At 46.3% G+C, this 15,055-nt stretch overlaps 1 protein-coding gene across 1 annotated transcript; it reads left to right on the top strand.

Moving 5' to 3' along the window:
* The first annotated feature begins 8,874 nt into the window (after positions 1-8,874).
* Positions 8,875-12,679, top strand: klhdc7a (kelch domain containing 7A). Its single transcript, XM_080215068.1, has one exon. The coding sequence runs from the start codon at positions 8,977-8,979 to the stop codon at positions 11,767-11,769; it is 2,793 nt and encodes a 930-aa protein (XP_080071194.1). The 5' UTR covers positions 8,875-8,976; the 3' UTR covers positions 11,770-12,679.
* Positions 12,680-15,055: the final 2,376 nt, after the last annotated feature.

The following is a 15,055-nucleotide window of genomic DNA, read 5'->3' as shown; positions in this document are numbered from 1 at the left end:
ACAATGCCATTAAATATCTTTTAACTCCCCAAACTTAAATGGCTTCCTGTGCCATGATCAGACTGCTCACCCTGTGGGAGTTGGAGTCAGTCGTTAAACAGGTGGAAGGTGTGGGTCTGCTTGATCAGCATAATTAAGTATTGAGACCTATACCTGTGTGTGTTTTGTGGTTGGAGATTAAGGATGTTTACTGAACATTGGGTGCTAAAATGTCAAGGACTCTGTACCTCTGCGTGTACAGTGATAAATATGCAAACTAAGGATTGGAAAGATGCTGTATTGTATTGAAAGTGCACATCAAAGTGTACCGCTATTGGTGTTTTAACTGGCGTGTGTCAGCTGTAGAATGCTGTAATTGAATCTGTTTGCAGAATCTAGTCAGAACATCATAGTGAGGCCCATTGTGTTTGTTCTCCTTGTGCACAAGCAATAAAGGCATGGTTTTTGAGTATACATCGCGCATCATCTGGTTAATTCTTGACAATCCACACTACAGCCCTCAATATTATCCATATAAGGTGCACCAACCTCAAATTTGTAGCTCAATAACAAGGGCTGAGGCACCTTTACTCTCATTGCTGTATCTCCTGACTTACTGCCTTCCCTAAAGAACCTTCGTGAACCAGATGGGTTTTTCTGACAATTGACAATGCAGCAATACCCTCTTCTTCCTGTCCACTGGAATTATCAAACAATGTTCACCTAATCCGTTTAATTGCCTTCTAGAATAAAGTGTCCAGGTAACATTCCCCTCTCTAATGCATTGCAATGCCTGCAACTCAGCCTCCAGAACTCTGAGCCAAAGATCCACCAGCCTCAAACACTTAGTACAGACATTATTGCTATGGGTGTCAGAGATATCCAGAAAAATCCCACATGCCGCAGCTGTAACACATCACTTGCCCTGTTCCCTTTATAGTGTTAATTAAATCTACTTTTTTTAATTAATTTGTAGTTCTCCTCTTAAATAAACTCCCTCACTCACCAAACTCCCGGCTTCACAGCACAGTGGCATAGAGGCAGCACAGTGGCGCAATAGTTAACACTGCTGCTTCACAGCACAAGGGACCTGGGGGTTCAATTCCGCCCTCGGGTGACTGTCGTATGGAGTTTGCATGCTCTCCCTGTGTCTGTGTGGGTTTTCTCCAGGTGCTCCAGTTTCCTCCCACACTCCAAAAATGTGCGGGTTAGATGGTTTGGCCATGATAAATTGCCCCTTAGTGTCAGAGGGATTAACAGGTAACACTTGGGGTTATGGAGAAAGGACCTGGGTGAGATTTTTGGTGCAGGCTCAATGGGCCGATTGGTCTCCTTCTGCACTGTAGGGATTCTATGATTCACATTCTACACACTCTGATTGTCTTATGAGGAGAGATTGAGGAAACTGGACCTGTATTCTCTACAGTTTTGAGGACTGAGGGGTGGTCTTATTCCTTACAGGGTGTGATAGGGTCGAGACTGGTGAGTCTCGAGCCAGGGGACACAGTCTCAGAATAAAGCATTTAAGACTGAGATGTGGAGGGATTCTTTCAGAGGGCGGTAATCTTTGGAATTCTCTATCCCAGAGGGCTGTGGAAGTCCAAACAATGAGCATGTTCAAGACAGAGGTCTGCAGATTTCTAGATATTTATGACACCACAGGATATGGTGACAGTGAGGTAAAATGGTATATTGTTTGAACGGCAGGGAAAGCCCGACGGGCTGAATGGCCTAGTTCTGCTTCTATGTTCCTGAAGACCAGCTGTAAATATTAAATGCAAACTAAGGATTGAAAAGATACTGAACTGTATTTGTTGAAAGTACACACCAAACAATAATGCTATCGGTGTTTTAACTGGCACATATTAGCTACAGAATGCTATAATCGAAACTGGTTTACGGAACCTGGTCAGAACATTATAGTGACACTCACAGTGGCACAGTGGTAGCACTGCTGCTTCACAGTGCCAGGGATCCAGGTTCAATTCCAGCCTCGGCTCATTGTCTGTATGGAGTTTGCACGTTCTCCCTGTGTCTGCGTGGGTTTCCCCCATTGTGCTCCAGTTTCTCCTCCAGAGTCCAAAGATGTGCAGGTTAGGTGGTTTGCCATGTTAAATTGACCCTAGGGTCAGGGGGATTAGCAAGGTAAATATGTGGGGTTACGGGAATAAGGCCTGGTTGGAATTGTGGTTGGTGCAGACTTGATGGGTTGAATGGCCTCCTTCTGCACTGCAGGAATTCTATGGTTCCTAAACATTCATTCCCTCCACCACGGATGCACAATAAAAGCAGTGTCTACTTTCTACAAGTTGCACTGCTGGAGCTCACCAAGGCTTCTTTGACAGCATTTTCCAACCCATGAACTCTGCCATCTTGAGGGATGAGGGCAGCAGATACATGGGAATGCCAGCACCTGCAAGTTCCCCTCCAAGTCACACACCATCTTGATATGGAAATTTAGTGCCGTTCCTTTACTGTTGCTGGGTCACAATCCTGGAACTCCCTCCTTAACAGCACTGTGGCCATACCCTCTACACCACAGGGACTGCAGCGGTTCAAGAAGGCAGCTGACCCCCACTTTCTCAAGGGCAATTAGGGATGGCATCAAATGCTGACCAAGCCAGCGACACTCACATCCTGCGAAAAGATTGCATATAAATTTTTTTTAATTCATATGCAAACCATTCAATGCAAATCACTTGAAGATAAGCAGATATGGGTTGCAGGGTGGCACAATGGTTAGCACTGCTGCCTCACAACTCTGGTTTTGGGTTTCCTCCCAGAATCCAAAAATGTATAGGTTAGATGGATTGGCCATGCAAAATCATCCCTTAGTGTCAGGGAGATTAGGGAATAAATACGTGGGGTTACTGAGCCCAGGGCTGGGTGGTATTGTGGTTGGTGCAGGCGCGATGGGCAGAATGGCCTCCTTCAGCACTATCGGGATTCTATAATTCTATGATATGCAGTGAGCAGGAATTTGGGAAATGGCCAATGAATTAGGCAAAGGCAGGCCTGTGGCCGTGCCGGAGGAATTTATGAGATTGGGGAACAGGTTCCGTGGCTGCCACAGTGTTCCCGACAGGTTTGTACCGAGTGCCAGTTCAGCGGCCAGCAGGCATGTGATCGGCATGAATAATCTTGGACTTTGGCATGGCCCAGGCATGCGAAATGGAAAGCAGGTGATCTCTCTGTGATTTGTGCCTGAATCCTTCTCAGTCCAGGCCTGCCACTTAAAGCCCCGTTCTCTGATTACAGTGCGAGCCGTGAAGGTGTGTGCTTTTAACATTGGAGTCAATTACAATAGATTGCATCAGGGTATAGTAAATTAAATGAGAATAAAGCTATCTCGAATGAAGTATGATTTCATTCAACTGAAACTCTTTGCCCACGTAAAGTTAATTGCATTCTTTAAGTATGAACCTTGCGCTTTCAATCTGATCAGTTTAATTTGGTATTTTTCCTTTAATTTACTGTTATCAATTTGTTTCAATTTTCAGTTTCAGCCGCAGTTAATTTCCAGTCTCGGTTAATTTTGTTCTCAGTTCAAGAACTGCGGTCTTATTAAATAAATTCAATTCTTCTGTTCAATTTTTTTAAATGAGGCGGATTTATAATTTTTTGTGTTGCTCGGTCTTTGTCCGTTGCTCTGCTTATTTCCTCAAGCCATTCTATGGAGCGCTGATGGGAGAATTCTCATTCAGACCAGCCACAGGATGTTCAGCAGGGATGACAAGTGATGAAAGGACTTGCCTTTATAATTCACACGTTATCACCTTCTCGGGACATCCCACAGTACTGGCCCTGCTGTTTTTACAATGCAGCTACTGTTGTGGCAATGACAAATGGTTCATCCAGTACAGATCTCACAAACAACATATGAGATCAATGTCAATCTTTTTTTTGCCTGCTTGAAGGAATAATGTTGGCCAGGACATTTTCATCGGATTTCTACCACACAATCAGAGCAGGCGAGGGATGGACAATGGAAATGTCCATTGACCTCAGGTGGGAATTTCCGGTCTCGCTTGTCTTTCACTTTGGATCTCCCTCCTTCTTCTGCTACCGTACCCTAAGAGGGTGTTGGCAACCATGGACTTCCATTGGATTGTCCACTATTCTGCTTGGCCAAGTACTTTCCTTTATTCATTCATGGGGCATGGGCATTGCTGGCTGGCCAGCATTTATTGCCCATCCCTAGTTGCCCTTGGAGGGCAGTTGAGAGTCAACAACATTGCTGTGGCTCTGGAATCACATGTTGGCCAGAGCAGGTACAAACGGATTTCCTTTCCTAAAGGACATTAGAATCATAGAGTCAAAGAGATTTACAGCATAGAAACAGGCTCTTTGGCACAATTTGTCCATGCCGTCCAGTTTTTAGCATTAAGCAAGTCCCAGTTGCCCACGTTTAGCCTATATCCTCTACACCAATCTTATCCATGTAACTGTCTAAATGCTTTTGAAAAGACAAAATTGTACCCGCCTCCACTACGACCTCTGGCAGCTTGTTCCAACACTCACCACCCTCTGCCTGAAAAAATTGCCCCTCTGGACCCTTTTGTATCTCTCCTCTCTCACCTTAAACCTATGTCTCTAGTTTTAGACTCCCATGCATCAGGAAAAGTTATTGACAATCTAGCAAACCTATGCCACTCATTATTTTATAGACCTTTATAAGATCAGCCCTAAGCCTTCTACACCCCAGAGAAAAAAGTCCCAGTCTATCCAGCCTTTCTTTATAACTCAACCATCAAATCCCAGTGGCATCCTAGTAAATCATTTCTACATTCTTTCTAGTTTAATAATATCCTTTCTATAATAGGGCAGCCAGAACTGTACACAGTATTCCAAGTGTGGCCTTACCAATGTCTTACACAACTTCAACAAGAGGTCCCAACTTTTGTATTCAATGTTCTGAATAATGTGACCAAGCATGCTGAATGCCTTCTTCACCTGTCCACCTGTGACTCCACTTTCAAGGAGCTATGAAACTGTACCCCTAGATCTCTTTGTTCTATAACCCTCTAGTGAACCAGGTGGGTTTTTCCAACAATTGACAATGGTTTCATGGTCATTGATAGAATCTTAATTCCAGATTTTTTTTATTGAATTCAAATTCTACCATTTGTCGTGGTGGGTTTCGAACCCGGAGTCCCCAAAACATTAGCTGAGTTTCTGGATTAATAGTCTAGTGATAATACCACTAGGCCAATGGTTTGCCATTGTCCTCTTTGCTGTGACTGATCAGGAAACACACCAATTCTTACTGCCATCAAATATACTGGAAGGAATTACAGGCTGTTAATGAACCCATGTGGCTACATTATGAAGGTAACTTCCTTGTGTGGGATTTGAACCTAGAGCATCTGCTCAGAGGTAAGGAAGCTACCACTGTGCCACAAGACCTCCTGTCTTTGGTTGCTGCAATTAAATCTTTCCCATCCATCTGTACACCAGACTTCAGAACTGTCCTGAAATATAGTTCTTTGTCCCTCCACCCTCACAGGGATGCTAATGAAGTGGTTACCTTACTGGATTAGTAACCCAGGGCTTGGGCTAGTAATCTGGAGACATGAGTTCAAATTTCACCACAAGCACTGGGGAATTGAAGTTCAGCTAATTAAATATAGTTTGAATAAGAAAGCTAGGGGCTGTTATGTACGCTCCTATGGACTCAGGGCGCATAAGGGATCACAAGGAAAGCTTGGTAACCTGATCACTGGGAGTTCTTTATTAAAGGTGTGCACTATTCCACAGTCAGGTCTAAGTCTACACAACTGCCTCATGCTGGGCTAATTGCCCAGGGGTCACCTGACCCACACTGTTAAAGGGGCAGTCCACATCCCAAATCCCATCATATATATATATCACAGAAACTGTCATGATGACCGTTTTTGTAAAAGTCCAACTGGCTCACTAAGGAAAAATCCTACTGAATGACAGAGCAAACTCAAGGGGCCAAATGGCCTACTTCTGTTCCTATCTCTTATGGTCCTTTGGTCATAATCTGGCCTCTCTGTGATTGACTTTTAACTGCCCTCTAAAATGGCCCAGCAAACAGCTCAACTGAATTCAAGGAGGCAGCTCACAACTACCAACAGAAGGACAACTTGGGATGGACAATAAATACTGGCCTTGCCATTGATGCCCACATCCCATGAATGAAAGAAAATAAGATGGGAGGTGTTAGCTTCCATTGGGTGGGACGTAAAGTTCAACCATACGGGAAATGATTGGCTCACACGTTCAGGTAGGTGTTACTGACTCACATTGCCCAGTAGAGGCAGCAGGTGTCATTGCATTGGGTTCTCTAATGGCCCCAATGAGCTGTTCTGAATCAGCAGATTTCAATCTAATGCAAAACCTTTCAAAGCACCAACCAGATGTAAAAATAAAGCAAAGTCTTGGATCATTTTTCTTGCGGTTACATATACACTTTCATTGCCATGTGAATGATCCAACCTCCACCAAAGACTGGTGCGCAACCACTCTCCCGCTAAGCAGGGAAAGGAATTGGTTCAGACAGAATAATTGTGGCATTACCTTTACCCTGCTAAACAAAGAACATCTCTGTACAGTTACACAATGAGTAATCTTTATTTAGCTGAATAAGCAAAACTCTGTACAGTTACAAATGGGTAAGCCTTGCACTGCTGAATGGACAGTGGTACGTTGAGTAATAATATAGAAAAGACAAATTTAAGAGGTACAAACAATAATCAAACAGACCAGTGGGATGTATGCCTTTATAGCGTCCATCTGGGATACAGAGACATCGCACCTCAGAAAGGTTGTGTTAACTTTGGAGGAGGTGCAGTGTGGATGCTTGGAGATCTAAAGGGTTAAATTATGAGAGCAAGTTTCAACAATGTGGTTTGTATTCCATTTGTAGAAGATTATGGGATGACCTGATCGCAATATTTAAAATATTCTAAGGATTCACTATAAAAGATACAGAGAAACTGGATTCAATGCTCCCATTCTGCTGCACTAGTGCAGTAAACTAGAAGAGTCTCACGGTGGGCAATGCACAGGATTTACACATGCGTTCCTGGCACAATAGCCTCTCTCAGTGCTGTATTTGCGGTGGCATTTGGTCACCACCAGAAATCAGCGGGGTAAGTATTTAAATCCTAATTTTAATCTAATTTAAATGTGGCCTGGGACTGAAGACTAAACCCCATTCCAGTGGGGTTTAGAGTAGCTCCCATTTTGGGAAACTAGCAGTCCCGCTGGAGCCAAGGGGAGGCAATTGGGCGCACCCCAGAGGATTGGGGGGCTGCCTGCTGGGCATTGGCACCTGGGCAGCACCAACTTGTGCCCTCTGGCACATCCCAAGGAGCAAAGTGCCGATGCCCAGGGGGCATTTTGGCACAGCCTGTCAAGCATGGGGTAGTGCCAAGGGGGCAGGCATATGGGCATGGGACCTAGGGGGTGGGTGGCACCTAGAGGATGATCAGTGCAGTTTGGAGGGTCATGCTGACACTCTGTATAGGGATCAGTGGGGAAAGGAGAGAGGGCAGCAATTGGGGCGGGATGGGGAGAGGTCAGCTGAGGCAGGGGGTGCAGTCTGCCTGCTGGGGGCTTCGGCACTGCTGGGAGGTGGACGGGCCTGCGGTGAGGGGGCGTAGGATTACTGTTGGCGGGGTGATCAGAGATGGGGGGGTGCTGAGATCGGGGTGGGTCGGGAAAGTGGGGGTCAGGGCTGGGCCAGGAATGGTCAGGGGGCCAGCAATGGAGCCGTGAGGGGATGCGGAGCTGGCATTGCAGGGGTTGCGGAGCTGGAGTCTGGAGCTATTGTGAGGCCAGCAGTGTGGGGCCACTGCACATGTGCCAATCTCAGCACTGACAGATCGGTGCATGTGCAGTGGCCCATTCAGCGCTGGTTTCATCCTCTCCAGTGGGAGTAGGTCCTGCCCCCTGAAATGTAATGATATTCACACTGGTGGCCTCTGCAGTGCGCAGAGTGTGGGAAATCTTTCTCCCACTGAAATAACCTGTGTGGATTACTCCAGTTTTCTCGCAAATTCAACACTCAGAATTTTTGGGGGAGAATTCCGTCCACTAATGGGCAAATTTGAGAGTAAGGATAAATCAGTTTAAAGTAAAAGCTAAGTGGTTTAAGGGGCAAATCAGGAAAACCTTTCTAATGCAATGAAAAGCAGAAACTTCAAATTCTCTGCCCAAAAGGGCTGTGAATTCTGTAACAATGGGAGCTTTCGAAAACTGGTATATATTTTAGTTAGTTTGGGTACTAAGGAGTGAAGGTAGCTCAATAATGTTGAGGAACCCAGCAGCCATTCTCTAATTCAAAGCTAGAACAGGTAGGAGGGGCTGAATGGCCTATTCCTGGTTTTGTGTTGCTAACTTTAGGATTTTCCAATGGCTACACTCAAATAACCCTTAGCACGCTGAACAAACAGAAGTCGATCGTTGCACACTGTCGTAAGCGACAAGTGCTTGAAGTGTAAACACCAGCTAAGGAACTGGCGTCAAACAAATGACCCTTCTCATGTCACAGGTATATCGGTGTCTCAAGTTTCCCATCGACAAATGTATCTAAATGAAGATCCTACACTATGTGCATCCCCTGGATCTCTCTCATATCTTCCATAGTAGATCAGCAGTGCTTACTTAACCTGTTCCCCACCTTCACTGCGCTCCCCCCCGCCCCCGGCCCCCACATTATATTAAAGTCAACCTGTCCTGTGTTTCATTGCAACCTTTTCATTTTGACAGCTCCCGAGCAGCACAAAAGTTCGGTGAACTGTTTATGCAAGTTATTCGTTCCACAAAACTCCCCCTTGTTAATTCAGCAGAGTGGCGGACGGGTGTCAGGTTTCACCTGCCAAAGGTGAAGGTCACCTTCCCAATAACGTAGGTGAGCTGGTTGGTGGCGGCCCCGTCATTCGATAGCCCGGCCTGTATTTTGAGAGGGAGTCAGCTTACAGCCGGTATCAATGATTCAGTAGTTTACCTGGGACCTGCCCGCTCACCATGGAGTTTGCGGCCAAAGCTATTGTGTCGGCTGCTTTCGTGCTCACCCTGACTTTAATCTACGGGTACTACAAACTGCGGGCTGTCAATGCCACCCGAAGCCGCGTCCCGGAGAGTCCAGAGGGTCAAGAACTATCGGAGCCCCCCGGGGAGAAGATCTACAAGGAGAGGGGGCAAGAAGTCCAGCCTTTGCTGAGTTCCAGCGGGGAGGAAAACACTGATGACCCAATGAGGCACATTGAGGTGGATCAGCTCTCCACAGAGCCTGCCTGGGGAAGCCAGTCACTGGATCTGACAGCTGAGGATCCTGAGAAGGAAAGAGTGAATCCCCGGGCCACAAGCGAGCCAAGCAATGGGAGAGGGATAGCCAAAGGCAACTGGCAAAAGGCAAAGCTTAGGCGGCTCGGGGCGTTCAAGCAAGTGAGGAATCGCCTGGCCATAACAAGGGTGGCAGAGCCCCGAATTAAAGCTCCGACTCTGAGCCCCGAGACAGCTGTAATGAATGGTGAGTGCGCTGTCAGTATCTCTCAGGCTGAGCAATGTGATAAACTGGATCTCAACAACAAGAGCTCTGGGGAAGACGGGGAGAGCAGTGAAAATATTCTAAAGCAGGGTTGCTCCAACAGTATCAGCTCGCAGACATACTCTCAGCAAGGATTAGATGTTTGCGGCAATGATGAGTCTCAGAGTAGTTGTCCATTCGATGCACTGAGTGCCGGCCTCGGCGCAGAAGTAACACGCCTACCTGCAAATCCTGCTGCCCAAGACCATCTCATTTCATCTGGCGCTCAGGATGCACTCCTGGAGAATCAGCCCACTGAACTGGCGGGAAATGAGATGCTGGAGGGTCGGGTGGACAGGCAGGGAGCAGCAGGAAGTTCTGGAGAACATGAGAGTGTCAGCAGCAGTGGCTGCAAGTTGTACCCTGGAATCAAAATGCCAAGCTCTAACACTCCATCTGTTCAAACTACATATGGAGTCGAACGTGAAAAGGCCAAAGCTGGCAATGAACCCGAAGGTGGACCAGATGTTTGTGTGGAAGTGAATCTATCTGACGATGAGATCATTTTGGCTTCAGAGGGGAATGAAGATAGGGACAGAAGTCGCAGCTGTTCCATTGCTCAGATTACCAAAGATCCAACTTCTTTGGATGTCGGCAACCTCAAAATCCCAGCTTGCCAATGCCAGGCTGGAGAGCAGGCTGGTGTGTATTGTTGCTTGGGTTCGGGTCAGGGCACTATGGTGCCCTCCCAGAGCATGACTGGCGAAGTAGTTAACTCCCCTGTATCTGACTCACCTCCTTCTGAACATCCAAATGTTTCTTCATCTTGTTCAGTCAAGTCTGCCGCCCAAACTATAATGGGGGAGAAAACAGTGCTCAGAAAAGATAGTATTTCAGCAATTGCAGAGACCCCATCGTTGTTAATAGACTTCCACTCAGAGACCAGGGATTGTTCAGGGAGAGATCACTCCAGTCAATTCAACTCCAGAGCTCCTTCTATTGACAACCTTAGCTCCAGCTCTTTGGGCTCTTTGGTGGATTCGTTGTATTTGTCCCAGCCAGACCTCAGCAAGGATACACCAGTGGAAGTTGTGGCCAGGGCCAATTTCATTCAGATCCCTTTGAACAATCAGTCAACCATCGAAGTCATGAAATGCCGCCTGGATCTGGGGAATTGTTACGAGATTCTATGTGTTGCGAAGAAACACGATTTGAAGGACCTGCAAGATGCTGCTTATCAAGTCATGAGCGACAATTACCTACAGGTTTTGAAGAATCCGAACATTTATGGCCAACTAAAAGCAGACGAGAGAGAACTCATCCTGGCTAGAAGGACGTACGGTCGAAGGTATTTGATGGTAGCTGATGTGGATGTTCAAGAGAATGTATGGGCTAAGACCACAGTGCAAGCCAACACAGAAGGTGTTGCCAATACTGCCAGGCCACAGACACCTTCTCAAAGCAACCACAAGCTTTATTATTACAAGGAAGAGAATGATTCTTGGTATCCGTTAGTCAACATGACGGTTGAATCAATCTCCAAAGATTGCGCCTTGTGTACCATGTTTAATTACTTGTTTGTCGTGGCTGGTTGTCAAGGCATCGGCAGGGAAATCAAACTTTCCAATAAGGTGTTCTGCTACAATCCAGTTACGAACATTTGGAGTGAGATAAGGCCACTCAATCAGGCCAGGCCCAACTGTAAGCTTGTAGCCTTGGATGGCTATCTTTACGCAATCGGAGGAGAGTGTCTCACCACAGTGGAGAAGTACGATCCTAGAATAGACAGGTGGATCTTCATCGCACCCCTGCCGCAAGGAACCTTTACTATAACGCACAAAGCCACCGTGTGCAATGGAGAGATTTATGTGACCAGGGGCAGCTTCTATTATCAGCTTCTCAAATACAATGCCAAAGAGGACACATGGAATGTTTGCACCGTGATGAGCAGGAAGGACAAGACCACCGACATAGCGGCGGTCAAAAATTTCATCTACAGATTTGAGATTAACCAGCACTTTGGGATCAGTGTGCACCGGTATCACATAATCACCAAAATTGGTGAAGAATGTGCCACCAAAAGCTCCAGCAAGCTGGCACCGTTTCAGTGTGTGGTCATGGATGATACTATTTACTGCGTAAGTAAGCAGTTCCTGATGCAGTTTGTAGCTCAGGATGTTTCACCTTATTTTCAAGCAGAAGATCTCACTGCCCTTCCAGGAGCCAAGGGAATCCTCTTCCCCTTTGTACTTACACTACCAGAAAGAGATTCATTGCAGACTCCAGTGTAAGCACTGAAAGGGCCTCAGTGTCTGGTCAAGATCCTCACTTCATGTGAAAATACTCTCTAAAACTGTTTGATATTGTTTTTGTTGGTGTACTCATAACTCTTTCCTTCTGTCCAAGAGTTGTTTGGCTTGGGGCAGGGTAGTAGGGAGTCTCTAGCACTCTGTCCCATGGAACTATTCTATTCGTGAAGCTTTCTGTGCTGCTCTCTCAAAGCCCCTCTGTAAATCACTATTAGAATCACAGAATCCCTACAGTGCAGAAGGAAGCCTTTTGGCCCATTGAATTTGCACCAACTCTCCAACAGAGCATTCCCACCCAGGCTCTAATCTCATAACCCCACAGATATACCCCATTAATACCCCCTAAGCTTTACATCCAGGGACACTAAGGGACAATTTAGCCTGGCCAATCCACCTAATTTGCACATCTTTGGACTGTGGGAGGAAACTGGAGCACTCAGAGGAAACCCACACAGACACGGAGAGAATGTGCAAACTCTCTACAGGCACCCAAGGCCGGAATTGAGTCCGGGTCCCTGGCGCTGTGAGGCAGCAGTGCTAATCACTGCACCACCATGCCAGAAGATTAGTTTTGACAAGCTAATGAGCTATTGTCCCCTGTCTATCCTCACCATCCCTTGGACTGGGTACAATTTTACAGAGAAATCTGCATGATCAATCAATGTTCACAATATTGGGTGCCACTGATGTCTCAGAAAAGTAAGAGAGAATTGGTGATGAGGCCTATCCCTGTGGCTGAGTAGCTAAGCGATGTGTTCAAGGAAGATTGACCCTTGATAGAGTTTCCAATTCTGGTGGAATGAGCGTGTACCACTTTGGCGGAGAGCAATCTTGCATCGTAATGGCACTGTCAGGTCAAAGAGCCCTTGGCTGCTGACTGTCCAGGCTTATACACACACATATGTGTCATATCTTCACTGTGGCATATCTCAATTAAATGAGTAGAGTACAGGTTGAAGATTTTTTTTAATTATTGGCCAGAACTCCACCACTCGGCCCACCTCAGAATCAAGGGTCTGACAACGAGAATCTGTGTTGACCTCGAGTGGAATTTCCGGTTTCGCCCGAGCGAGGCTGTAAAATCCCATCCCATTATGTCAGCATTTTATTTCCCGGCTTTATCACTATGGTTAGGTCAGTTTATTTTACCGGCACATCCACCTGAGGTTCGTGCAATCCCGCCCAAGGTCAACAGAGAATACCGTTCTCCGAGCCTCCCCTGCCCCTGGAATCGGGATGAGCGTGCCAGTAAAGTTCCGGCCCTACTGTGTGAACCAGATTCGTGCCAACAGCACGTGGTTGGATTTCTGTGCTCCAGTTGAGGCGGATTTGGGACCCATGTCCTCATATTGTTTTGCCTGGGTAGTCCAGTGAATAATCACCAAAGACCTGCCTGCAGACAGAGGGCTGGAGATGTGTTTGAACAAGTTTTGTAGGCTTCCAGTAATGTTTAGGAAGAATAGGAGAGAAGCGCTGATGTGACCTGTCCATATTTGTTCAGTGAGTGAAAGGGTAAGTAGTTAAACGATTCAAGCTAATTCCTGTGTCTGAATCCTCATGCAATGGTTTAGTGTATGGGAGTAGTTTTACTGTGTTCCCGTAACTGTGTTCCCATAACCCAAAGATGTGCAGGTTAGGTTGATTGGCCATGCTAGATTGATCCTAATGACAGGGGGATTAGCAGGGCTAATGCGTGGTGTCACGGGGTATAGGGCCAGGGTGGGATTGTGGTCAGTACAGACTTGATGGGCCGAATGGCCTCCTTCTGTACTGTAGGGGTTCTATGATTCCATTCTATGATTCTGTTCCCATGTATCTGTGTTCCCATTACTGTGTTCCCATGTGTCCATGTTCCCACTACTGTGTGTTTCCAGTGCTCAGATTCTCCTGCCAAGAGTACAAATCTGGGTATAAAGCCTTTCTTCCACGCTGGGACTGCAATATTAAGAACTCGCAAGCACATCCCTCAAATTATCCACAAACATTCATTCCCTCCACCTCTGATTAACATTTGCAGCCGTGCACACCATCTATAAGATACACTACAGGACCTAACAAGAATCCGTAAGCAGCACCTTCCAAACCAACAACCACTACCATCTAGGAGGACATGGGCAACAAACACAAGGGGAAACCACTACCTGCAAATTCCGCTCCAAGTCATTCACCACTTTGACTTGGAAATATATCGCCGTTTCTTCACTGTCACTGGGTCAAAATTGTGAATTCCCTCCCTAACAGCACAATGAGTGTACGTACAACTCAGGGACTGCAGCGGTTCAAGAAGGCAGCTCACCACCACCTTCTCAAGGGCAATTAGGGATGGGCAATAAATGCTGGCCTCACCAGCAAAACCCACATCTTATGAATGAAATTTTAAAAGATTAAATCAAATCTCCCACTTTGGAAAACAGCAGTGACAGATGAGCCCATATCCTATACTTACATCACTGCCTCTGTTTTTTGACAGGGAAATGAAAGGGGTGGCGTGGGGGAGGGCATGTTTCATATATATATATATATATGTATGTGTGTGTGTAGATTATATATAGAAGGGAATGGTCTTTTCCAAGTCTTTGTGCCACAATACAAGGCAAACACATTTGCTATCTTTTGAACTTTATCTTATGCAAACTGATTCTGACTTCTGTGAACCTTCCATACCGACATCAGGCAGAAGCTTAAAAATTACCCTTATTTGGATAATTAACTTTCATCGCCAGGAAGGCAAACATCCAAACTTACACCCTGATGTCACACCCCTGCATACTTTAATCCTCCCTTTGATTCGAACTTGGCAACTGTGCCAGTGCTGGTGACAACTGAACACCAAGGACAAAACCTTGCCAAAGAATGGCAGAGTGTTGTTTCCAGTGAGAAAACCAACATGTTTTTCTCCAGATTGTACGACACTCTGCCAAAAGAAATAAAAAGTGATATTTCACGCTTTCATATAGGTGGTGAAGAGGGTGGGGGGGAGAGGGGTGCAGGAGGAGGGGAGGGCCTCAATTCCAACAAAATTCTACTGCTCAGAGATTAGGCCGTCACCTTTAATGACTAAATCTCAACTTCCACCCCTCCCCCCACTCAGCCCCACCATGGAGGTCTCAGAGACTCACCACCCCACATCTGATTGGAGTCAGCACTTCTCTCCCCTGCCCCTTCCCCCCTTCCCTAATCATCAGCCCCTTCTTTCCCCTGATCATCGGCAACTTCTCACCTTCTTCCAATCTCCCCCTCAAAGTCTGAGCCAGCACCCACCTTTGCC

Source organism: Carcharhinus amblyrhynchos, chromosome 30 (assembly GCF_965287045.1).
Source record: "Carcharhinus amblyrhynchos chromosome 30, sCarAmb.v2.hapA, whole genome shotgun sequence".
In the NCBI taxonomy this organism is placed as follows: Eukaryota; Metazoa; Chordata; class Chondrichthyes; order Carcharhiniformes; family Carcharhinidae; genus Carcharhinus; species Carcharhinus amblyrhynchos.
The sequence above is the reverse complement of the archived record's forward strand: the minus strand, read 5'-3'. Positions and strand labels throughout refer to the sequence as shown.

Excerpts from the sequence above, each read along its gene's own strand:
- klhdc7a (XM_080215068.1), top strand. The coding sequence starts at position 8,977 with ATGGAGTTTGCGGCCAAAGCTATTGTGTCGGCTGCTTTCGTGCTCACC.